At 37.3% G+C, this 26,815-nt stretch overlaps 1 protein-coding gene across 1 annotated transcript in view; it reads right to left on the bottom strand.

Annotated features, from left to right (window-relative positions):
- Window positions 1-26,815, bottom strand: part of camk1da (calcium/calmodulin-dependent protein kinase 1Da) — a 50,576-nt gene that overhangs the window by 15,987 nt on the left and 7,774 nt on the right. Inside the window, exons 2-3 of the mRNA XM_043236798.1 lie at window positions 6,345-6,476; window positions 1,650-1,724 (exon numbers count right to left, since the gene is read on the bottom strand). Of these exons, the coding sequence (XP_043092733.1) occupies window positions 1,650-1,724; window positions 6,345-6,476 (207 nt within the window). The remainder of the gene's footprint in view (window positions 1-1,649; window positions 1,725-6,344; window positions 6,477-26,815) is intronic.

Raw genomic sequence — 26,815 nt, 5'->3', positions numbered from 1 at the left:
AATAACGCAAGGTAATAATTATTAAAATAATTATTGTAGTTTAAAAAATAAGTAAAAATAGTGTTTTTCTAACTGTATTTATTTTAAAATCAACCGACCTGGAACGCAGAGCAAGATTTTTAGTGTTACATGATCCATCTGAATAATTGTGCTTATTAGCTGCTCAAAATCTGTTTCTGATTATTGTCGATGTTGAAAAAAAAGTTGCTTTTGCTTTCGTGCGGTTTTTGTGAACATTTTTAATATAATTATCAAAAACACAGCATTTATTTGAAATGGGGATCTTCTACATTATATATCTCTACTGACACTTTTGATGCATCCTTGAATTAAAGAAAAAAAAAAAATCACATTAGATTATAAGGAAAATTGTCAATGACATTTCACTGCTTAACACGCATTGCTACTAACAACATTTAACATGAAAAAATACGCACATTGCTCTTGCTCTGATGCAGTAAATCACCGTTCATGCCATATTTTTATAATAGCGAGAGAGGGCTCATTTTTCTCTTTAAATGCATATGATACACACACATACATTAAGATGTGTGTGTGTGTGTGTGTGTGTACTGGTTTTTGTGGCTTACAGGGACAGAAATTTGTTTAATGACATGGGTATGACAGAGGAAAAAAAACATTACGCCGATGGAGAGTTCCCACAAACCACAAATATCAATGTGCGTGTGTGTGTGTGTGTGTGTGTGTGTGTGTTTGCTGTCCTGGACAGACATGCACATTCTGCTACCCATCACCGATGTTACGCAACGTCTCTACGTCAGCGTACAGCAGCGCTCAGCCAACTCACCAGACTGCCACCCTCTCTCTTCCTCCCTGTCCAGATCCACATTCTTCATCCTCCAGATCGCCGTGATCTGGGTCGTGGCCCACCGTGCCAACCTTTTTTCCTTATCGCTTTCCAGATTAATTTTTGTGCATTCATGCGAACATTAAGCTCGTCGAAACCGAGCTGAAGCGAGGGACGGCACGGAAGTCACTTTAATACTTGAGCAAGAGGTCAGACTGTCAACTGCTGTTTAATCAAAGAGCAAAAACACAAAATGCAGCGTTTTTAAGTGCAGAAATGTCTGAGGATTGCATAAAGATGAGCACCAGAGCTTTTGTTATACGTCTGTCAAGGTTTTTTGTTGGAATTTAGTTTTACACGATCGCTTTCCGCCCTCTATCTGACCCTTGGAATCAAACGGGCCTTTTTTGTTACTGTACTTTTAAGACTTCAATATGCAAACGACCTCAGTTATGATGGGCTAACCTCTTTGCATGTGAAATGAGTTAGCGACGCCCCCGCTGGGTTGCTGAATACTGATAAGGAGATGACGATGTGGGCGGTAATGTGTTAAAGTCATAGTTCACTCAGTTCTGAAATGGCTGAAAATCATGAACCACAGACACCATCAAAAGTGACAGGAAAGGTATTTATGATAATAAATGAAATAACGTTTTCATTAAAGGATCTTGAAAAAACTGTATCACGGGTACATTGCACAAAACCTTACCAACTCCAAATGTTTGGACATACACGAGCAAATAATTGGGCATTTGTTTGTTAAAATGTCCACAGAACGAACAGGAAGACGGGAAGAGCGCAGTGCGTTGTGGGTAATTGTGTAAGCATCGAAAATACTCACAGCTGCATTATTAGGTAGAGGTGATTGGAGCTTTCATAGATGTCCTCCAACGCCACTATGTTCTCGTGCTTAATTCTGCGAAAAAAGGAAAATGCATAAAATGAACAATTTTTATTAGCAGATATGTATTATTATCAGAGACATATAAAAATATGCTAATCTTTTAATTTGAATAAAACATTACATTTAAAGTCATGTTTTTAATATATATATATGTGTATGTATATGTGTGTGTGAAGGCAGGCCTAGCTATAATTGCAATTTTTAAAAGATGCATTTATCGTTTTTATTTATTTTTGTGTGTGTGATTGCTGCAATCTAGCTCACTTCGCCTCTGGGTTTGTTTAGGAACTTAATTTAAGGGAGTGGAACATTCCGGATCTTCTCATAAGCGTATAAATACATCAGCGGCGCACATTTCCATAAGCCCATAAAATGTACAATAAACACTGCCGTGTTTTATGCTATGCGCTCACATGCTCTAGCAAGTATGCTTTTCCCGCGACAAATCACTGCGCACATATCTGTGCACGCGTTTAAGGCTAAAGTAAATAACATTTTAATTGAATTTACATTTGCATGTATATACGGTATATTGTCGCATGCCAAAAACTAATGACTAAATGGCTTTTGAAGCATTCAGATGCGCAATTGTTGTCATCTAATGGATGTTAGGGTGCCTGCTTTTAAAAAAAAAAAGTGGCTTTTTTCATCCCTGGCAATATTTTTTTGTTTTGTTTTTCTTCTCCTCTCCTTCCCTGCAGTTAACATCTCTCTCTCTCTCCTCTCGTCATGGTAACACAGTCACGGACGGCTGTGTGTATACACATTAGCGTTGCATTTTAAGTGAATTCTGATCAGCGGGTCCAACTGGCACATGATAACAGGCCAGGGAATGACGCAAGTGAGCGGACAATAACAAGACGCGCGCGTGCACACACACGCTCATAATGGACATCGACGAGTATGGATGATACATTTGTTTTTTTACCCACCCCACCTCAGTTTCCTATAATTAACTCTCTTTGTTCATGCGTACGTTGATCCCTACAGGTACAGGGCAATCATCTCAGAAACGGCCCTTTCATTGAGCCCGGATAAAATGGAAAAAAGCTTTCAGTTCAGAGAAAAGCAGAATAAAAGACTGCAGTAAAACGCCTCCGAGCGGCCAAGAGGCGTTGGTTTTTGTTAGAAATGCTCCTTGTATTGTAGTCTAATATATAAAAGGGTTACTGAGGTATGGATAAATCTGAGAGCAAGTGATTCATTTAGCGGTTTCGTATCGATTCGCGATTCAATGAACTGGGAGTCACCTCTGATGCAGCATATTAAAACATTTAGCTTTGGAAACAAACGAATAAGCGAAGACATGCGCTACTTTTTCTTCTCGAACAAAACCTGTAGGTCGATTCACCCTTTGACGTATTGATTTTTCAAAACTGATTATGGAAAACCCGTCTGCTGGAGGATCACAAAGCCATTCACTGGCTTAATATCCCTCTTTCATGCGCTCGCTGCTTCTTCCCTCTTGTCTTTTTTCGCTCTCTCTCTCTCTTTTTCCTTCAGCAGTGAGTGGGCAGAAGCTGTAGCACGACTCATCCGCTGCCTCTGAAACCATCTTCTCTTTTGATTCAAGAGGAAAAAGCACTAAGGAATAGGGGTGAAAGCAGAACGCGGAACAAAAAAAAAAAAAAAAAACGCGCTCCTTTTTCCATTATTTCACAAAAAAACACTCCTGAGTGCCAATAAAAAGAAATCATTTAACAATAAAAAAGGTAGAATGACTAGCTATTTTCTGCTGAAAGCTGCGTCTCGCTTCCTTTTGTGCCGGGTGCTTTTAAGTAATAAGTGATTCACATTATCTGATGTGGAGTGAAATTCATTCTCATTTAAAACACACACACACACACACACACACACACACACACACACAAATGAGACCTATTTTCAAAAGCAACGTTCACCCAAAAATGAAATTCACCCTACACTTGTTCCAAACCTGTCATTTTCAGGCAAACTATACCTTTAATGTCTCAGTTGCTTTTCCAAGAATGAAAGAAATTAGATTAACTGGAGAATGGAGATCTGCTTCTCAGATGTTATTTTTTTTTTTTTCACAAAGAAAATTCCCAGGACAATATCTTCTGTCCTCAAGTTTACTAAGATAACGGCCACTTGGAAAAATGTGCATTTGTACTGTTCAGTTTTACATTTAACATAAAAAAAAAAAGCACAAATCGTAGAAATTAGATCATTATGTTTAAAAAAAGGAACAACTGCTTGGCTGATTTTAACTTTAGTATGTTATTTAATATTACATTCAAAGTTAATGTATTTTAAATATTATTAAATTGTTAAAAGCGAATTGCAATTAATGTAATTTTTCTTTTGAGGTGTCTGAAAACATTACATTGAGTTTGCATATAAATATATATCATGAAGTATCAAGTTCTCTCACTAAAAGTATGCAAAAGTGTACTGCTTTTTCACAATACTTTTTCCATGTCAAAATTTGCCTTAAAATGATCTTTTTTTGTATTTGTTCTTCTAAGAAATTTCCAAAGAAACATCTGTGACAAGAGTTTACATTTTAAACAAAGCGATAACGGCTTATTTTTGTCCTGACAAGTGATACTGCGGGCTAGCCCCGCCCACCTTGAAGTCTCATTGGTCCACAATATTAATCCCAATATGCCCTTGATTGACTATAGCCTTACGCAGCATTTTCCCTATCAGTGCGGACTGAAACATTTCTGACTGGAAACTTCACATCAAGCCTAATTAGAGCTCGATTACGTCTCGTGAGCTACGGAAGAGCGGCCTTTGAGCAATACAGTTTTCCCCTCCGGGTTAGCGAGTCCCGTGTCTGGATAAATTGAATTGACTTAAGTATTTAAACATAACATTAGTCAGTCAGGCAGCATGACTCCGAGGCACGCCGGGAGTGTACGATAGCGATTCTCTGCAGGTATTGCGAAGATTAAACCCTAACCTATGAGGGCGTCTCATTATCTCGTTTGTAGATGCGAAGGAAATATCTTCCACGTATGCAGGCAAGGCAGACAATGAAGAAACGAACGCTCGTGCTTGCGCTCGCTCGAGCTAATTACAGGCCTGTGGCATCGCCCAGGAGATGGCAGACAAGCTGTCGATCATTTGGTTCCCGTGATATGAGACGAGGAAGGCCGAGACTTGAAGGACAAAACCTGTGACAACAGAAGCCCGTGTCAGAATCACAGGCAGCCTTTCCTGATGAGTCTCGGGGGAAACACCCGTCACACGCCATATGTCACACACACCCGAACACACCTGCTTTCATTTGCAACGGCGGTGGTACAATTCCTGAGAAATGTGTTAAGCTCGATGCTTGTATGCGACAGGCTGATTTTCTTTGCTCTGCTTTGAGCTAGAGTGGGCAAATTAAAAAAAGTCGTGGAGTGATAAGTTTAATAAAGAAAGGGAATATCGAACGCAGAGACATCTGACAAAGTGCTCTATTGCACTAGGCACTGATTTAGCTCACATCTAAATATTATTTTGGATTGCGTTCAGAAAAAAGCATGTCAAGATTAAAGTGACTAAAAAATAAGTAAATAAAATAAATGTAAATACGACCAATTTGAATGTCTGCACAAAGGTAAAGCTGATGTTGTGTCCATGCCAAGTCAGCGAGGAACACTTCGTGAATATCAATTAGGCAAAACTGCCTGGCAACGTAAACGCTAGCTAATTAATATTCATGAGCTCACTGATTTAAAAAAAATGACTTCACAACCTGCCATCTTTGGCCTACTACACCACATATGTAGTAAAAATGCACTACATTTTGGGAAAATCTCTTAGGAAGAAGTTCACTTATGTATTAAAAAGGTTACAATTTAAAATAAGAGGGTTTTTTTAACCTTTACATTTTTTAAATATATATTTATTTATAAATCATTAAATATTTTTGTGATGACAAAGCTACATTTTCAGAATCATTATTCCAGTTCGTTCTAAAGCTCAAGAAACATTTCTTCTTCTTATAAACTTTTGTGCTGCTTAATATTTTTAATGATTTTTTGAGTAAATACATTTATAATAAAAATTTAATTATTAATATTATACATTTATTAATAAAATTAATAATAAAAGTATTAATTTGTTAAAAAAAAAACAGCTGACACGATACTAAAATCAGGCTAAAATTGGTTGAAAAAATTGGATTTATTCCAAAAATAATATGAAAAAAAAAGAATCAATTTAATGCATCCTTGCTTAATAAAAGTAATAATTTCTTTTAAAAAGGCAGTGTGTGATTGAACTAAAACCGGTAAAATTACATTTTTGTCTTTTACATAAAGTATTTATTCCAAAACAAAAAAGCAAAAATTATGCAGACTATCTTTAATTACAATAGGAAGCAAACGGTATATACTGTGCATTCAGTATGCAGCAAGCATGCGCTTGTTTTCCATTCAAAACACAGTGGAAGCCTCCGTCCACACTCACGCGCGTGCGGCTTCACGGAGAGAGAACATCTGTGGGAGCTTCCCTGCTGTAATTGGACGAGGGCACCGGAGTTACCAAGGTAACTGGAGGTCAAACCTCAGGCAAACAAGCTCCTATCAACTGGCAAACTGAGAGAATGAGTGTGGAAGAGAGGGGTGATGCTGTTGCCATGGGTACAGGTGTGGTACGGGAAATGGAACTCACTTGCGTAGAACGGCAATCTCATTCTCGATGCTGCTCTCCTTTCCCTTCAGCGCTTTTTTAGGGATGCACTTCACCGCGAACATCTTTCCCGTGGACCTCTCCTCTGCCAACACCACCTCTGAGAACGCACCCCTTTAAAAGAGAGAGAGCAAAGAGGGTTAATGGCTTCATTTATGATAGAAGAGCTGGGAAATACAGACAGTGCTGGTTGGATGCTTTTGGAACAAGTTAATAAGACTGTATTTTAAATGTTATGTAATATCAAGTACTATACTGTGTTTTAGAACATGAGGTTACTATCCAAAACTACTACAGAGACATGCAGAAAAAAGTTTTCAGTGTTGTAAAATTAATCAATAAATTCAGCTATTCTGATTCTTCCTAATTGACATTATGCAACATCAGCATGTTAAAACTGACAACAATGAACAGACTTGATAAGTGTTGCGAAATTTGATTGAGTTATAAACATCTGTACAGAAGACAACATTATCGTCATTCAGCGAGTTGATTCAGTTCAGTTCAATTCATTAGTAATTTGTTCTTAACTGATAAATCAACATGTGATTGAACTGAACTGAATCAACATTCGACTGATGCATTGGATTTTGCAAAACATGCCAATTATGAAACCCATTTCATTCGGCTATAAAGTAGCTCTATGGTGTCGCTACTTAGCTCAAGCCAGTTCTATGTTGATTCAGTTCAATTCAGTTACAATGTTTCAAAATTAGTCCGTCTCAGAGAAACTTGTTTTGGTTATTAAGCAGCTGTGCAGAAGACAAAAGCATTGGTCAGTTTGAGATGTCTTCTCATGCAATAGTGTCACTGCGGTCAAAACAATAATATTGCTGAATATTTTTTTTTAAACCCCAACTGTGCAAGCCGGAGGCGGTGCTGGCAAGAATCCCAAACTCCATCAGGTGTGGAGGTAAATTCTTGGGAGGAACCAGGTGAATAAACGTGATTTATAACTCCAGGCTGCACAGTGAAACGGTGTTCGTTTCTGAAAGCCTAACATGTAACGTTTACAAGTATGCGTGCATGCGTGTGCATTTATTCCTACATCATGTACACGTCAGATGAAGGCATGTTTAATGGTGGAGTGCTGCACGTGCTGTCATTAGCAGGAGATGAATTAAGGCTATAGCACACACACACACACACACACACACACACACACACACACACACACACTAACACAAATGAATGTGGCACGCTGTCCAGTCAGTCTAAGAAGCACTGAGTGTGATTAAGTAGTTTACAGCCATCAGCATCTACGCACTGGTGCTAAAAGCCTTCTGTTGTCATCTCTGCTCTCATACACTCTTCAACAACACACATATTTAGATATCTCCCAAAGGAAACACCAGTGCTTGCAAGACATCAGTAGGGTGGTGTTAAAGTTTTCTATAAGTTCGGTAAAGTTATTGCCAATGCCCTTGAGCAAAGAACTTAACCTTAGGTTACTCCTGCAGGCCTAGATCTGGAACAGATGTAATTACTACTTGCGTAATTATTGCATTTTTTGGTTTTTATTCCAACTGCAGTTGAACAAATGCACTACTGCTTTATATTAATGCTGCAATGTGACGGAGGTAGCAACAGATCTTTTGATGTGCAGTAAAATTAAAAAAAAAAAAACACTGTTAAAATGATTTTTGAAATATGTAAATGAAACAATCACTGTTGGGCATTTAGTCTTCCTACATCACTTTTTATTCATTCATTTTTTAACTTAAAAAGGAACAGGTATTTTATTGCCTTTTTATAATTATTTATTACATTTTCTAGCAATTTCTGTGTGATAAATCGAGCACAATAAGATCAGTAACATCCATTTTAAAAAATAGTGAATTTTCATTTCATGCAGACTTTTAAAGTTTCATGAAATCTCGCAATGATCAAATTTGAAATGCTTGAATCAGTTTCATAACATGAAGTAACTGTAACCAGTCAGTCAAACCAGTTAATCAGTCAGTCAATCTTGGTAATACCTATTTTAGCTATTTTCTAGATCATGGGCAACATGAACATGCAGGGAAAAGACATATTTCCTTTTATTACAACAAGTACATGTAATATATTATACATATATATATATATATATATATATATATATATATATATATATATATATATATATATATATATATATATATATATATATACATATATATAATGTACCTAATCTTTAAAATAATTAATTTAATTTAACAAGGTACTCTGCCTTTTTAACATGAACTTTATCGACCGCTGTGTCTTGTGATAGAGCTCACATGGCTAACACACCTGGACTTTAAATACTTACTGGGAATGAGATCAGTATAAGGTTACTGACCTTTACTTTTTCATTTAAACTAAAACATGTCCATCAGATCTCAGAGTTCAGCTGAATTAAGTAATGATCCGCCGTGTGTGTGTGTGTGTGTGTGTGTAGACAGAGGGGTGGCCTGAGATTTGAGAACACCCATTTGCTGATGAGGTCCCTGAGAAAATCTCCATCTCATCTGCCATCTGCCAGCACACGTAAAAGCTTTTAAAAACACTGAGCAAAGAATTAGGGAATATTTGCTTAGGCAATCTCACACTGTTGCTATGCTGCTGCTGCGTTATACACCAAACACACTCTTCAGCATGACTGGACATGTGGCCACAGAGGCTTCTTGTTACCAGGTCACACACACACACACACACACACACAATAAATGTAAAGCTCATTTTTCTGTTTCCGATATCTTCTATCATGATCTTTATCAATCTTAATACATGTTCCAAAAAGTTCATGTGTGTGTGTGTGTGTGTGTGTATAGAGTATTGTCTATTTGCAAAAACAGAAAACTGTGTATTTTATTATGCTGTCATGTTTTTATTGTGTTAATTAGTTGTTTTTTAGTTTTAGTTATTTTTTTAACCTAGGTAAAAACAACAACAACTGCAGTTTGACTGAGATTAATTGAAATGCATAAAATATGATTTTTGAGAATTGTTAAAACTATTTTTTGCAAATGAACTCATATGTAAAATAATTTTTTTAATTGTACAAAAAGGAAACCCATGTATTTATTTAGTTTCTTATTTTCAGTAAAAATGCATATACACGTGAGTTTGCCTTTTAATTAATGAATTGAAATTAACATAAATTAGTCATTTTGCTTTTTATTCATTTATATCACTTAATTAGTCATTGTGCTTAGACAAAATTATTCTTTTTAATTACATAAATAAGAAGGGCAGAAATGCTGCTTCTTCACTCTGTATTTTTTAATTCTTCAGTTGTTTTTAGTTTTACTGTTGTAGGATTCTTGACTTTTATGCCTTGCTATTAGTGATGTGCTTCCTCTCTGGTGGACTGGGATTGGACAATGCTCTTTGTTCTCCCCTGTGTATTCTGTGCTGCACTGCCTTTTGATTTTAAGATGAAGTATGATCCAGACATGATTTTGCGAGATTCATGTGCTTGAAGGAAGAATACTTTAAAATAGGATTAAATGTACCAAAATTACTGTAGAATTATTTTTTGCAAATGCCATCCAGAACACACACACACACACATCCCTGATTAAGTCTGTCATATTTTCTCAGCTCTGTTCAATGCAACGTGAACATGAATCATAAGACATATTCAGGTTGGACTGCTAAGCATGCAACGCCGGAGCCAAAATCAACTCCTCTAAGCTCCCCAGCAACTGTCACCTATGTACTGCTTTTCACACAGCAAGCAAAGAGGCAGAACAAAGCGAAAAAGAGCAAATGATGAGGAAGACAGCATACTGTGATTTGCACTGTTAATAAAACAGAAGTGAAATAAATGGTGGTACATATAAGTTCTGGATGGTTGCTAGGGTGCTGGTAGGCTGTTCCAGATGGTTGCTATGCAGTCAAAGCTTATTTCTCGCTCCAGGTCAGGGCTAGTTTCATTTTTTCTTGATAAACCAATATATGCCTGACTGATTGATTGTTTCATCTAAAGGCAGTTACCAAATGTATAACCTTAAAAATAAATAATGCACACCTCCGTTAATTTTGAATATATACATATTGTGTACATTTATTATTTATGTTTAAACAATTTATGCAATCCACACAGTATATTTTATTATACTGTTATTATGTTATAATGTATATGTTGTTATATTGCTGTATTAGCGGATATACATGTATATTACATTGTAAAACAGTGTTATTTCAATATCTTTCAAATGCTATTATCGCTTTTAATATTTTGAATTGTTTTTATTTTTACATTCTCCATTTTAATATTATTATTAATATTACGTTTTAGTCATTTTATGTTTTTCTACGTTTTTATTTCTGTTTTTGTTGTTTTAGTGCAAGGAGTAAAACTGAATCAAAATAGATTTACGTTTAAATTGATCTTACAGTAATAGTTTTTTTATGGTTTAAGTGTTTTGCAGGTAACTATACAATATGTATGTATGGATAGACAGATAGATGGATAGATAGACAGATAGGTAAAGGGATAGATGGATGACAGATGGACGGATAGATGGATGACAGATTGATGGATAGATGGACGGATAGATAGATAGATAGATAGATAGATAGATAGATAGATAGATAGATAGATAGATAGATAGATAGATAGATAGATAGATAGATAGATAGCCCTGAGGTAAACCACTTTGTTCTCTAAATATTAGCCTCAACCACCAATTATGAGTTTATTCGAATTCCTAACACAGTCGTAATAGATGCAGTGCCTTTGCAAAGCACCGTAAATGAAACACATCTCAAATTTAATGAAAATGAAAAATGGAAAAGAAGAGACAGGAAGCCAGGCAGGAAGGGAGGTGTGAGACGACAGGGAGCATGGCACGTAGCGGGAGAGCAAATCGTGATGAATGAATGGTGAAGAGAAAATGTGAATGAAGCCGCCAACACACATCACCACTGCGGCCTAACACACACACACACACACACACACACACACACTCACTCACACACTCACTCCATAAATGACATTAATTTCAGGCCACAGGTGAGAGAGCGACACAAGGTAGATTTATATGATATGTGAGAGCCACTACCTGTCAGATGTAATCAAGCGTGTGTGTTTTTCGGTGCCCGTGCGCATGGCAGGCGTGTCGCGACAGGCTCGCCGAATCGTAATCAAACTAGATACAGCCGAACCAGCAAGACCACAAGCAAACGCACAGACACACATATAAAACACCGGCATATCATTTCTGTATCCACAAGTGCAGCTGCAGATTGAAACCCCAGCTGCGCTTGCGATATAACCTCCACGGCGAGAGAGAGAGAAGCAAACAAGCAAGAAGAAAAATGAGTTTGTGTGTTTGTAAATGTGCTTCAATTTGTGTTTCTAAAACGAGGGCAGCGGGCCGGCTAGTGCCGAATGACTGGAATTTTGTCAGCAAGGCTCCGCCGCCTCTGTGATTTGTGCGGAAATAATGCTATGGAGTTTCCTGGTGCTATTCGCGTATGTATGTGTGAGCTTGGCCTCTGCTGAGGAAACTGTATGTCAATATGCATCGACAAGTGCTCATACGGGAGGGAACGGAGCCGTTGTGATTGTCAGTCGGTGACTCATGTGAGCGCAAACGGCGCATTCCTCGCTGGAAGGCTTTCTGCGCCGCTGCGCTCTCCTCTAGGGAGCGGTTGACAAATTATACACATAACATCCACTTATTACTGCCTAAACTGGAGAGAAATAGACAGACAATGAGAGCTGGTTTAAAGAGGACGGGATTGAGTTACGATTAACAAGGCCTCAATGAATGTTAATTACACTACCCCCAAAAAAATCATGTTAAAACATCAAGCTTAAGTGAAAAGCTCAGCTGAGAGAGAGACGTAATTGAAAAAGGGGACCATCTGTACGGGCTTTCATTGAAATGATATGGAGCAAAGGCCCAGATGACATTGGTCCTCCAAAGAATCTGCAAAAGGTTTGGGGTCAGTTTGTTTTTGTGGAAATTAGAAAAAAAAAAAATTGCATTCAGCAGCGATGCATTAAATTAAACAAGAGTTGTTATTATTTATATGAAGACTTTTCTGTTTAACAAAGAATCTTGAGAAAAAATCTAATACAGTTTCCACAAAAATATTAACTGTTTTCGACATGTTCACTTTGGTTGTCACTCAGATATAAATATGATTTGATGTTGTTATTATTTATATATGTATTTATTTAGTTAATTTTGCATTGTGGGATACAATATTCCCTCAAGAGTGGTTTGTATACTGGTTTGTATACTTTTTTATGTAGTCGAACATATATATTGCATGCATACAGAAAATGTGCATACTACGCACAGCATGCACATTGTGTACTAACAGTGTTAGTATTGTAGTCTGCGCAAAGCTGATAAAAACACAAAAAATTTAATAAACCAGACGTGAATAAACTACACATACATAAAAAAAAAATCAACAATTTAACGATATCCTAAAAATGCTTCTTCGAAGTACCCAATGCAGAAATGTGCAAAGAGTCACTTTCAGTATAGTATAATCATTATATGCAATTAAATCGTGATTTAAGACGCATGTAAAAAAATGACTTCCTCTCTACTGCAAAATATTTTCATTTCAGCACGTTCCTAGTCACTCATTAACCTGATGTCAATAAATGTTGCAACGAACGGTGAATTTGGTTATTCATGCGTCTTAGACGCTTCCCTTTGTCTGACCCTTCAGTCCAAATCCGTTTTGTTACAGCACTCTTAAGAAGGGTACACGGAGAGACTGATGATGTAATCAGCTAGCAACTACTCAAGTGAACAGAAAAAGCCTTAGAAATGAGAAACCGAGGGCATAAAAACAGTCCTCGTTCTCCAAGGACTGCATTTTTTTTTTTTTTTTCAGAATTCAAAAACTGCTTTGCAAATAACCATTGGAGATACAATGGCTCGTTTCAATTATTTTCCGCTTTAAGTATTCGTAAGCGTTTTTCCGCGACGAATCGCCATTCCGTTTGATGTTAAAGGAATCGCTCCCGCTGCCAAAGGAAATTAAAGCAAGAGCAGAAATCCAGTGCAATTGATTGCCTAAGACTCAATCTCTTGTTTAGAGCCCATTAAAACAGAGGTGCAAAAACACAACTTTAAATGAAGCAGAGGTTGTTTGCGCACAGTGTTTTAAAGTCACTTCTATACACTGCCTCCATAAAACCAACAGCTGCATATCACCCTAAAAATACTGCTGAATGTGATTACAGTATATGTCTCTCTCCCCGAGTGTGTGTAAGTGTGGGTGTGTGTCAAACTATAAGCCCGAGAGTTGATGTGGACGTGGCTCCAAAGTCTCACACACACCAGACAGAGAGATAATGCTCCGCTTCTCATGTTAAAAATAAAAGATAATCTCAGCACAGCTCCAAACCGCTTCCTCTCTTCTGCCTGAACCCCACTCAGATTAACAGATCAGCAGCTGAACCTGACAGAAACAATTTACTTGAAGTTTTTCTCATTAAGAGAGAAGGAAATGGAAAAGCCGATGTGTAGTATATGCTACGACCGTACAATGTAGTTGTTTAATGATTGCTATAATATTTGAAGCTGATGATATCAGAGATTCTTTTCATTTTAAAAAGTATGTTTATCTTTTCCGTTGCCATGCTAGTATTAAAATGTAATGTCATCAACAATTAAAAATGTAATCTTTTCCATCAACAACGTAAAATGTATGTTTGTAACATTAAAAATACTCAAATATTCATATTTCCTTGCGAAAATGATTGACTGAACCATTTAAAATCTTGATTTTATTTGAAAAATTAAAAATAATTGTAAAAATTAAGACAGTTTATTACCTTGGATGGCAAAATAATATTATACAATAATTTATTTATAATCTATTTTTAAAATAGAGATAATATATAACTCTGTTCATCAAACTGAACAAATTTTCATTCAAATAATTAGCCAAATAATACATTTTATGGAGTATATAATTTGTTGTAAATGTAATGTGTTATATATGTGTGTATATATGTGTGTGTGTGTGTGTGTGTGTATAGGTCTATAGTATCTCATATTGCTACAAGTGTGCAATTACAGCCTAGGTTGGAATATGAAGTAAAAGCTATTACACATACTGTGTGGTGCCGATTTCTCAAACTAGATGCCAAACAGACAAATGAACCCCAGGAAGATCTCATTTAAACAACATTACCTGCAGGAAAACACTGTGCTTTGAGGGTACAGAACCTACATCTTGAGACCGGAGACCATTTAAGTCATCTGACCCAACTATTTATCAACCACAACCTGAAACTAACATGAACGCTTTAAGACGAACAGAACCCATATTTGTTTTCTTCTACATGTAGCGTGTTAGTTTGCGGTACACATTTTAGCCACTCTGTGCATTACTGCTTTTTCACGACCGTCCGCAACAAGAAGTGCATGCTGTACCACTTCAAACTAAAAATAAATACTAAAAAGTATCAGTCTGCAGTGACGAGGTGACGAAAGGGTTAATCTTTTTAATTATGGTCCAGACAAAAGATCGTGTGAATTAGTGAATGGACTGGTGCACATTCGATTTCCCCCAGGAATGCATGCACTTCCTGTAGAGAAGATTAGATACTGTGGCTGAGCCTGAGATAGCATAATCACATGACAGGTAGTAAATACTGAATGTATAGTTTAATCGGGGTCCTTCTGCGCAGAGGTTATGCTGACGCAGGAGCTGTGAAGATTTAGAGTCAATGATCATGTGAAAGCGGGCAAGCACACATGCACACGCTAGAAGATTAGATGAACGTTTACATCAGCCCTAAGACACACATGCACACCCATCATAAATTCAATAGCGCTGTTGCCACGGCAGCAATTACAGCCTAGGTTTGAATGTGTAGTAAAAACTATTACACATACCGTGTGGTGTTGAAATCTCACACTAGATGCCAAATAAACAAATAAACTCATTTAAAACAACATGACCTGCAGGAAAAGGCTGCTCTGCAGTGAATGGGTGCAGACAGAATGAGAGTCCAAACAAGCACACGACGCCAGTCTATCCAGTTAATGTCTTTAAGCAAAATATTTGTAAGAAACAAATCCATCATTAGGTGTTTTCACCCTATAATGTCCATAATAATGGTTCCTCTAGTTAAAAAAAAGGCCATCCACTATCCAACATCCAACAACATATGCGTTTAGAACATTGCTTGATCTCTGCATATTTCTCTCCTGATTCAGACAACATGACTTTCACTGGATTAAACAATATTACAGATAAAGGACTCTTAATTTAAGCACATTTATAGATAAAAATGGCTAAATTATGGATTTATTTCTTTTAAAAATGCAGCATTTTGCTTTAAAAGATGTTGTTTAATCAGCTGGATTACTTTTTATCAGCTCTTTGGACTCTCATTCTCACTGCAAATACAGAGTATGGTAAGCAAGTGATATAATACTAAATTCAAATCTGTTCCAATGAATAAAGAAACTCCTCTATAACTTGGATAGCCTGAGGGTGAGTAAATTTTCAGCCAAGTTTAATTATTGGGTGAACTATTCATTTAAGTTGTCTAACCCAACAATTCATCAACCAAACCCTGAAACTAACACACACACACACACACACAGGCACACTGAACCTATAATTTATTAACTTCCGACAATTAATCGTTGCAATTGGTTTCTTTGCCTGCAGCGATCAATAGTCTGCACTGCAAAAATAAATGATCTGTTGGAAGCGTCAACAGCTTCGATTTATGCGTGCGACAATTCAGCCGCCGATCCGTTCGCATTGAGACATTCGTGAATATGCAACTGTAGTTGACATTAATTAGTTGTTCTGATATCTGCAGAAAAATGTTTTTGGAATGTTTCGAAAATATTTCAAATATTCAAAAAAAACATTTGGAATGTTCGGATCAGATCAAAGCACCCTGCACGCTTGTTGCTAGGAAACCTTGCAGCTGTAGCACTGAGATGCTTTATTGATCTAACTGTCCGAAATAATGTATCACCCTTCCTTTAGTAATGGCAGGGGATTTGACATCCATCTGTTCATAGCTAAAGAGAATGAGCCATACAGTGTTTAATGAGAAAGCCTTTCTGCATACTGTATTTCATGCTCCCCGAGAAACCATAGCGTATCATTTCTTGATTTAATCACAGTGAGTGCACAGAAATATGAGACTGGATCTCTGATCCCCAACCTAGTGCACTGCCATGCTGGTTACAGCTTACAGGAGAAGCTGCCTTCTTAGGCAGCATCCTAAAACGGTGCTAAGCATCTAACAGATTTATTTCTACTCAGTCTAACACTTAAGAATGGCTTTTACTGGTGTAACCTAATTTGACAGCCTGATTTAGACAGATTAACTAGTGGTCTGACTTCAATAAAACCAGTTTTATGGTTGTTATCACATCAAACTGAGCTGAAACATTCACTTTACACAGACAGAAACTCTTATAAAACTTAGCTAAACATGCAATGCACGAAAAATGTTTGATTGCATAGAATATATGCACATGTTGAACAACAACAGTCAACTCTAGCAAGAATTTTTTTAATATTTGTGAATGTCGCTTGCTCATCAATGTGGCATTTATTTGATTAACAGTAACAAAACAGTAACATAACATCTTAAACAGCTGGTGCTTAATATTTTAAAAACTGGTCCTTTCTTTCAGAATTCATTGATTAAATTATTGAATAACATTTATTTGAAATAGAAATCTTTCATAACATTATGCATATGGCTACACTATCAGAATAAATCTGAAACTGCGATGTTTGCACAACGCTCTATTTAAAATATGTTTTGATGTAAAATATATAGTTCAGTCATGAAAATCTAGATGGCACAGACTGACAGGTTGTTCAATATTCAGAGAAATAAACGACTTGGCACAAGCTGATTGGTTCATGTTGCATATGCAGCCAATGAGCTTACTGCCTTGTATTTATATGGCTGCAGCAGCAGCATGTCTTAAATACTCACGCCACTGTATCGCCATTGTATGCATGGGGTTTTGTTTCCTTGCCGCTGTCGCCTCTGGCTTGCTTGGTTGGGGACACTTAACTTCTAGTGATTATAGTTGAATTGACTACAGAGACCGTCTCTGCATTTAATAAGAAATTGGTCACTCTAGTCATTATACATCCCTGTCATTATACATCCCTGTCATTATACTGTACAGTGATTTGATGCAACCTGTGTTGTTAAAAGCGCTATATAAATAAAAATGATTGATTGATTGATATGCACCGGCAGTAGCCAGTTCCTGTACTTCCATGCAGCAGCAGCAATAAACTACAGCAATGTAGCAATGTATATGGGTCAAAGACGTTAAGATGTCTGTATCAATAGAAATTCACAAAAGTGATTTTATATCCATAGAAAGCACAATAACTGTAAGTAAAGTGTCTATTTTTAAGGTTTTGGGGAAAATGTAGTTGAAATAATGTTGCATTGTCATATCAGGTTATGTATATATGTATGTATGTGTGTGTGTGTGTGTGTGTGTGTGTGTGTGTGTGTGTGTGTGTATTTATTTATTTTTACTCTTACTTAAGTCTGTTGTTGCACAAGAGATTGTGCAAATTTGTGCAGCCCTAAACAAACAAACAAAGCAAAAAAAAAATCTACATTTCTCTTAATTCGTCAGCTATCTTGGAGCACTGTACAGTATATTCTGGGATCAGCTTCTGGTACCTAACCTTCTTAAAGGAAATCTCTGGCATTTAATGTTTAATATACAGTCAAAAGGAGCAATGAGATTTCACTGTGGTCGGAGATACCCAGACCAATTAAAAAAAATATGTTGGTTGTTCCTTGTTGCTGATTATGATCAAATCTGAGATTTACATTAAAAACAGCTTTTATCTCCCTATGTTGTTACGCCATGGCCAAAACAAGATTAAGCCTAAAGCAGACTTAAAGCACACCTATGATGCCTTAAAAGTGTCGTCTAGGTAGGCAGCTCTTTTGGTTTCAGAAAGGAGTTTGTGTGTGCGTGCGTGTGTGTATTGATCAGCTCCACGCTTCAAATAAGTTTTCATTGTTGAGCACACTAACAGCGAAAAAGTTTATAATGGTGCATGATTCATACTGACACTCATCTACGGCCGTTGGCACAAATACAAGCGAGTGGGTGCGATTGACGAGGTGTGATCAGAGATGTGTGTGTGTGTGTGTGTGTGTTTATGTGTCTGCGTCTCCCTAAGGTCGTGACTCATATGACGACCAGTGGGTTGCAGAAGCCTGTAATTTCAGTAAAAAGCCCTGAGTCATAGAGCTACACACACACATACAGTGAGCTAGATGAAAGTTTGGAGGGCTTTTCTATAAATCACTGAAATTTCATCAAACACAATCGCACTCTATGCCCACCTGTTAATTGACGTTTTTTTGTAACGCAAAAGAGGATCATGGGTAATTACCGGAGCCAGGGTGTCAAACCCCCTTAACTACATCCGTTTTGGAGCATCCATATGCAGTTACCATGGTTACGAAAGTGATGATCAGCCTATTGACAGCAAGTCTACAGAAGAGACAGACGTGAATCAGACAGATCTGTGAGGGCCAGGAAGACAAGAGGACACTCGGGGCACATAAGGGATGAAGGAAGGAGCTGGAGCTGCACGAAATAGCGCAAGAACATTCACTGTAAAAAGAACACTCGCTCTGGCATTGCTTTCGCACTCTCTCTGAGATATTATCCAGGGCAGGCCCAAAGGACCATGGGTAATTACACGTCTTATTATCTTCTCATTCTGACTGCACGCTCCCTCCAATTCATCACCGCAAAATCCCACTTTTCTCTTTTCTACTGCGTCTTGTTCATTCTCTAAAATTAACACCAAGCGAGTTCTTATTTTAAATGACTATATGTTCTTACTCTACTCGGTACTAACAGAACTGTGGAAAATGGAAGATAATGTATACAAACTGCATTAAATGACTAGAATAAAAACTTCTCCCTAGAAGAGTGCTGTATCGTGGCACAATGATTTTATTAGATGGTAATAATACAGTAGTTGGTGATTTAAGGAGGGTTTAAATGTGCCACTTATGTTTTCATAACATGCAAGGTGCTAGGTAGTCTAGTAGTGTGCAAATTTTGATAGTGAAAAGAAGAAATGTGTTTTTAGGGCTCACTAAGTGTTACAAAAAATAATACACATAAAATAAAATAAAATACACATAAAATAAAATAAGCATGCCAAAAAAGGTTTTTGATAAATAAATAATAAGCTACATTTTAAAAAGGTATTTTACAATAAAATAAAATATTGAATTGAATAAAAAGAATGTATATATTTTTTTAAATATTTATTAATACTACTTTTTAGAATATTTCTATAATACAATAAAATAAACATTATATATTATTATATAAAGCACTTTATTTTGCACGTTTACTCATATTTAGGGGTCCTTGCTTTCAAAAAGTTTTGTGGTATTTAAAAACAGAACAAAAATGTTGAAAAAAAGTGTGCTATTGCTTCTCTAAATTATCAATTTTTTTTGCTTGGCAGACAATAAAATGGGCAATAAATCCATATTTCCTTACAATGAAGGAAGGGCCTGAGCTATCAATAGACCAAAATGTTCAGAATAAAAAAAAAAAATTCAAAAAACAACCTAGCAACTACCCGAACCACTCTCAAAACCTTAGCAACCACCCACATGCGAGCAAGTGGCACATTTTCTTCACAAAATATCAAACCATGTTTGTCTTTGCTGTTTACCCAAGTCCGAAGGTTAAAAGCCCACGCCAGTGAAACCATTTCTTTTCACTTTCTTTTAGCGGTAAAGTGAAAGATGACAGAAAGTGACCCGTGCGCAGGGCCGCAAACATGTGAGATGAATTAAAAGGGTCGGTTTTGGGTCACCGCATTTGATGAAGCAACACTAATACACTCTCGTCTGCAGAAAGCCAGCACCCCGTGCCCTCAAAACACACAAATCTCTCGTAGAATAACACAGCTGAGATCTCACCCTCTTCCTAAAAGCCCCTATTATCAAACATCTGTTACCAAAACCTCTCGCTCCGAACTAAAAACACGATTTTGCATTGAGCAACGTTTATTCGGCGCATTGCATGTGTGTGTGCGTGTTTATTTGTGTGTTTTTGCGCTGTGAATGGAGTAACAGCGCACACTGGTACAAACCACAGGAAGCCTGCATATTCTCTCTGTAGCTGCACCTGCAAACAGCAAGAGAGAGACAGACAGCGCATGCAAGGGCACTGTGGGGGAACACAGATGAAGCTCCATGGTAACTCTATTAAGATATGTGATCAAATCACATCACAGGCAGAGTCGGATCTGAGCGCTCCTACCGCTTTGAGCCCGAGACACGCACAAGCCGCCCAATCTAGCCTCCTGTTTCTGCCGCTAACGAACTAGAGAGGATACAGCTATCGCAACCTCTTACCTGATTCTCTTTCTATCTTTTTTTTTTCACAAGATAAATTTGCTTTGTCTGTGTCAGGGGAGCAGACAATCCCTTAAGCACATAAAACTCGAGAGAGACACACACACACATTATCCTGTTCTGTTCTATTGTTCCCACTGATCTGATAATACTGATCTGATACCTAACCAGGAAATACAGGGGAGGAGGTGATGCACAGCAGGAATCACACACACTTGCACACACACACACACACACACACACACACACACACAGGGCATCAAAAACTCCAGTGCTGTCGTTTCATAAGGCAGAAAATCAGTGAGTGTGTAAGTCAAGAAAAGTTGCTTTTAAGGTAGAAAAATGCACCTTAAAGGACTCAATAATTAATATTAAAGTCTGCTGAAGCCTGCGTACCTGTGTATATCATAACTAAATGCATGTGTGCATTTTAAGTGAACATCTTAAATTCTGGATACAAAGCTATCATGTGGTTTCAAGTTATTTTACTGGTTACCATATGCATTTGCTGTATAGAAAAGAGCAGCATGAACTTTCTTCAAAGCAGTGTTGGAACAAATGATTTTGGGTATACTGTGCGATTAAGCTGAACATACAAAACATCATCCTTTTTCCCCCCTCTGACACACACGCACATGTAAAGAGGAGTCAAAGAAAGGCCAGACATGTGTTAACAGCAATAAAGCATCCTCAGAGCATGCACAGGATTATACTAGCAAGTATTATCAAAGCTTTGTCAGTAAATTAGGAACTCATTTAAATAATCATACATATTCAGGGAATTTGTAAGCGCAGGATTCAAGTCAGTGAACTTTGACTGGCTTCTGTTTCCTTTTAATAAAAATGCTTCAACTGATAAAACATTTTTGTGGTGCATATAACCTTAAAAAATGTATACACAATTATATATCAATTACAGAAGCTTATAAATGATATATAAAATTCACATCCACAAAAATAATTTTTGGTATAGTAACCTAGATGCAACCTCATTGCATTAAGCTACAGTGATGAAAATAATTTTTCGTCTCAAATCGTGTAGAAATAACAACTGTGCAGTCAGTCACTACAGATGGTTTAAAAACACACACATGCACTGATTGGTCCGCTGACGAACACACTTGATTTACAGAAACGACTCCACACGAGAGCTTGCTCATCAAAGGAGGGGTTGCGCTTGAACGTTCTGTTCCACAAACTACAACAAAGAGCTTTCAATTAAACAGACATGATGAGCACTCTTGTACAACAACCGCAGGCCATTATGCAAATACCTCAATTACAAATAGCGTTACGGGAAAGGGGGCTAAACTTGTACAGTAACAGCCACAAACAGGAAAAAGACCCCCCATCTCCATCTCCTATGATGCCTAGGTGGGCAGCTCGCTGGGTTTTGGGACAGAGTTTATGCGTGTATGACTGAAAGAGCGATGGCTGAATGTATCTCGAGTTATCCTCTTGTCTCATATTTCATGGCACGACAGAGAGATAGAAGCTTTATCTGATGAACGTGTGCAATAGAGACAAAGAAGGAAATCAGTCAGTGTAATAGCCTGTCCGGGCGCACGTACACCCCTTTATGAGAGAGAGAGAGAGCGAACCAGCCTCAGATACCCTAGAGAAATCAAACGGGGAGCATGCTGGGATACCGTAGAGATGGATCAAACATGCTACAAAGCAACAGCAATGCCCAACTTCTCTGTTTATTAATCAGTCCTAGTATTGTTCTAATTTGGATTACGGATTAAAACAACCACCTATAGGCAAGTATAAAACTTTGGTTTCACAGAAAGCATGCTGGGATACCGTGAAGATAGATCGACCTTGTCATTGTCTGTGTTTTGAGCCGAGCGGCTGCAAAGCTCATGCACAGATTTTCTCTAAATCATTATATATCGATCACATTCAATATTGTTAACATTTTGGATTCCAGATTAAAGCATATATAGGCAAGCATTAAACTCTGGCTTTTAACTCGTGCCGCAAAAAACACAGCATTGGTATCATCCATCTTTGAGTGTAAGAGAGTGGTGAAAGAGGGGGTTTATATCTGACCAACGTTGAGACCAGCGCAACTCGGGGACAACAACCTGCCGCGGTTCCGGCTGCACAAATGGGACACGCACATACAAGACACTTACATTAAAAGTCACTTTATTTAGATCCCTTCTGAGGGGACAACCTGTAATGGAACTTTTCCAAAGTAGGTCTCTCGTGAAACATGGCCAGAGAGAGGAAGAAAGAGAATGGGAGGGGAAAAGATGTGATGTGGAAAGAGAAGCTTAATGAAAAAGAAACCTTTTGAAAGGACTGAGGCAAACTCCAGAGATGGACTGGGTGTTGCTCTAACATTTATCAGAAGGCAAACAAAACAAACATTCAGTTTTAGTCTTTAGCTGACATTTGCTATTCCTAGCTGGAGAGTTCTAATCTTACTGTCATTAATTATTAACTGTCTACTATAATAATTAGACTATTATTCATCAGTTCTGTGAACATGTACCTCCAGTTAGAAATTATGTGTTTCCTACAAGAATACTGAGGACATTCATAGCTCTAAAAAAGATCTGGACACTTGGAAAATGTGCAAACTGTCATTAAATAATATAATTATTTTTATGAAAACGGGCATACAATAAGCATACTTTCCATGCACAATATTTCTTAGTTTTTTAATTAAAAAAACAATAGATTTAATGCTTGTAGGCGACATTGAATGCAAAATAACTTCTACATCACCCTACAATGATAAATATTTACTCCTTTTTTAAACCTAAACAGTCACAATTATCAAGCAGTTTTGAATTTTTTTAGAAGTACGGCATACTGAACTGTTGTTGACATGAATATTAGGTAATAGTTTTATTATTTTATAGTAATTTTATATTATATTATAATGACATGGCACCCACAACCTATAACAGAACAATGGTCCTATTGGGAATGAATTGATTTGTAAAAATGCGGCACTGCCTACCAGAAGGAAATAATATATTTTGATGAAACATCGTGAGGACATGTCAATTCAAAACAAAGCTACTGATTACAAGTAAGACTGTTTGCAATATAACAAACGAAATATAACATGGTTTAAAAGTGACGACGACTACCAACTGGTAGGTAATAACTGGGGTTTAACACTGGATCACTGAGTTTTCAGATATCTGGGGTCTGTCTCCCCTGAGGCCACGCTAACATCCCTCTCGCTCAGCAGGTCAGCATGTGTTCTGACTGAATTGGGTGACGGCCGCTGCTGCGACTTGCATGCTCATCGTAAAAAGGGAACATTTACAAAATATTGCAGAACATTGCTCCAGCTCCAGTTGCATATCCTTGTGGCAAGGTATTGGGGTTGATGGAGAAAATGAAAACTATAGCACATTAGAGTACCGCGCAATTCACACATAAGTAGCTGTATGCATTACTAGACCAATCAACCTATTTTAGCTCCGCTCCATACACTTTTGTCATCCCCGAGTTGCCTCTAATTATTCAGTTCAAGCTCTATATTCGCTTTTGTGTAACGTTGAACTGTGGATTTAAATGAAGCTGCTTCGCTAGAGATGACATTGCCGCAAAGTTACTGTGATGTTTGTTAAAGAGGAGGCCTGTCACATGTTCTGCCCTGTTCTCTGGGTTTCCACGTGGATAAGGCCGAGCTCACAGCGGGGATCCTGCGGTGGAGAGAGTCTCCGCTGGGCTAGAGTCTTATCAAAGAGCAGGGACAACTGAGATCAGATATGACAGAACAAAAAAAAGAGGGAAAGTGACAGCAGCTGAGAACGCTGGGAACAAATACTTTAACCCCTTTTTTTTAGCATTTATTTTAGCATTGTATTTTATTTTGCCTTTTTTTATTTTAAAATAGTATACAATTCAATACTTTTTCTACATAAATTTTAAACTAAAAAAAACTAAAATCAAATGTGCAATGCCAACATGTGTAAGCATCATAATTGAAATGCTTTTATTATATTTTGTTGTGTTTTTATATGTCTATACAGTTTCTCTTATTATTAATTTTTATTTCAGTGTTAGTTTTAGTTATTTTAGTACTTAGTACAAGGTAAACTTGCTTTAAATGAAAAACACATTTAGGAAAAAGTTAGGGTTAATGTGTACGTGTATATATATATATACATATATACTAATTTATAGTATTTAATTTTTTTGCTTTAATTTATACAATTACAACCCTGCATACAATTAAAAATGATGCAGTCATCACAATCACGTAAAGCATGCATAAATAATTATAAAACATAAATAATTAGTTCTTGTTCGTAATATCAACTTAGTGCCTTTTAAGCATTGTTTGGTTTCCTGTCGGACACCTGACTTTTTCACAAGTACCGTCCCGTGTCTTACGCAATAGACAATCAGTAAACAAACTACGAGTGGTCCACGAAGCCAGGAATACTCTAATCCCCCTTTTCTACTGCAATCTCTTGTAAGGACGCATTCAGAATCAGCACAGGGCTTAGTTAAAGGCCAAGCAGATAATGAACAGGCTGTTCCAAAACAGTCTTTTTTTATTTAGCCTAGTTCACTTCCAGTGCCCTTTCCAATACACTTCACAGTAAGCTTCACCACTGTCCTCCACGCAGACGCTCTGTTCCCCCGCAAGCGCTTCCAAATGATGACTTTATCCCATAGCTACAATCTCGTTGTAGGCCGGTCCTGGCTTAGCAGAGATAGCGATCGAGGAAACGACTTGACGCTTGTGAAAGAACTTAAGGTTGACGTTGATTCAGATTAATGCGCCTAACGTAATAGACTTAAATTGCTGCACTATTTGTCAGGGGGACTCACGGTGAATGCCAAAGCCCTGAGCCGCTAGGCTAAATAAAGAGCTATATTCAGACCGGACGGAAAACCTGGTCACTACTTATAAACGTACTATTTATATTTTAGGTTGATCCTTCAATAATGGGCATAGCGCTTGTGTCTGAGCTTTATGTTTACGAAGTGTGTTAGAGCACGGAGAATGTGACGAGTGGAAGATTGGAGATAATCGCAGTAATGAACGCTACAAGCTAATGTAGGGAAGGAAATCTTCATTCTGTAACTCTATTTTTAGTATTCTAAAAGAGATATAATGAAATAGGAGGGGCCTTACAATACAAAAACTGATTCATGAGCACGGAAGCACCACCAACAGCTATGCACCACACACACACACACACACACACACACACACACACACACACACACACACACATATGTACTCCTTATAAGGCCGCCCACATGCAAAGAAGACAAAAATACACTTTTTACACTTCAGTAAATACAGTACTACTGAATGCAGTCGTTCAGTAAACTGAATTTTTATGCACAAAAAGTCATAAAATGGGACTCTATTCAGAATGTCATACTGCTTACCGCATACTGTGTAGTATATAGCATATACTAGCAACTATTTAAAAATAGTATGTGAAAGAGTGTTTTGAGTGTTGAGTGTTTTTGTTGCGCATTTGAATATAGTTCAGTTATTAGTGCTTTGATGCAGCCTGTGTTGTTAAAAGCGCTATATAAATAAAAATGATTGATTGATTGATTAGAATTTTACGTAACAATGCCATTTAAAAAAAATGGTGGAAAATGAAATGGAAAGTCAAGTCGAACGCAATGCATCGTCGGATGCAGTATTTCATTTTTTGCATATAAAAAAAATTAACCGCAGAAACATTAAGAGCATTATACTACAGTCCACAAACTTAGGCAATGGCAATTCCTACTTTGCATAATGATGAACCTTACTAACAGTATATGAATAAGAAATCTGCTGCTACATTGCTGCTAATCATGTCTATTTCACCTGTCCATGATGTGGTCTGACAGTCAGTCAGGACAGTCTCAAGGATGAAATCAATTTAGCTTTATTTTTGGTTAATGATGGTGCAATATTGTGACTTTCATTTTGCATGCCAGTGCAGCTTTATTCTCTTAAATACTCTAATTTGTCCCTGTAGAAGACCATATTTGAGGTAGCATGAATCAATGGACGGCAGTACTTCTCAATTTTTAGAGACAAGCTTTTCCACCAGAGGCCACACGGTACACATTCAATCCACCAATA

The sequence above is a fragment of the Puntigrus tetrazona genome, chromosome 4 (assembly GCF_018831695.1).
Source record: "Puntigrus tetrazona isolate hp1 chromosome 4, ASM1883169v1, whole genome shotgun sequence".
NCBI lineage: Eukaryota > Metazoa > Chordata > Actinopteri > Cypriniformes > Cyprinidae > Puntigrus > Puntigrus tetrazona.
Note: the sequence above shows the minus strand (reverse complement) of the source record. Positions and strands in the feature narration are given on the sequence as shown.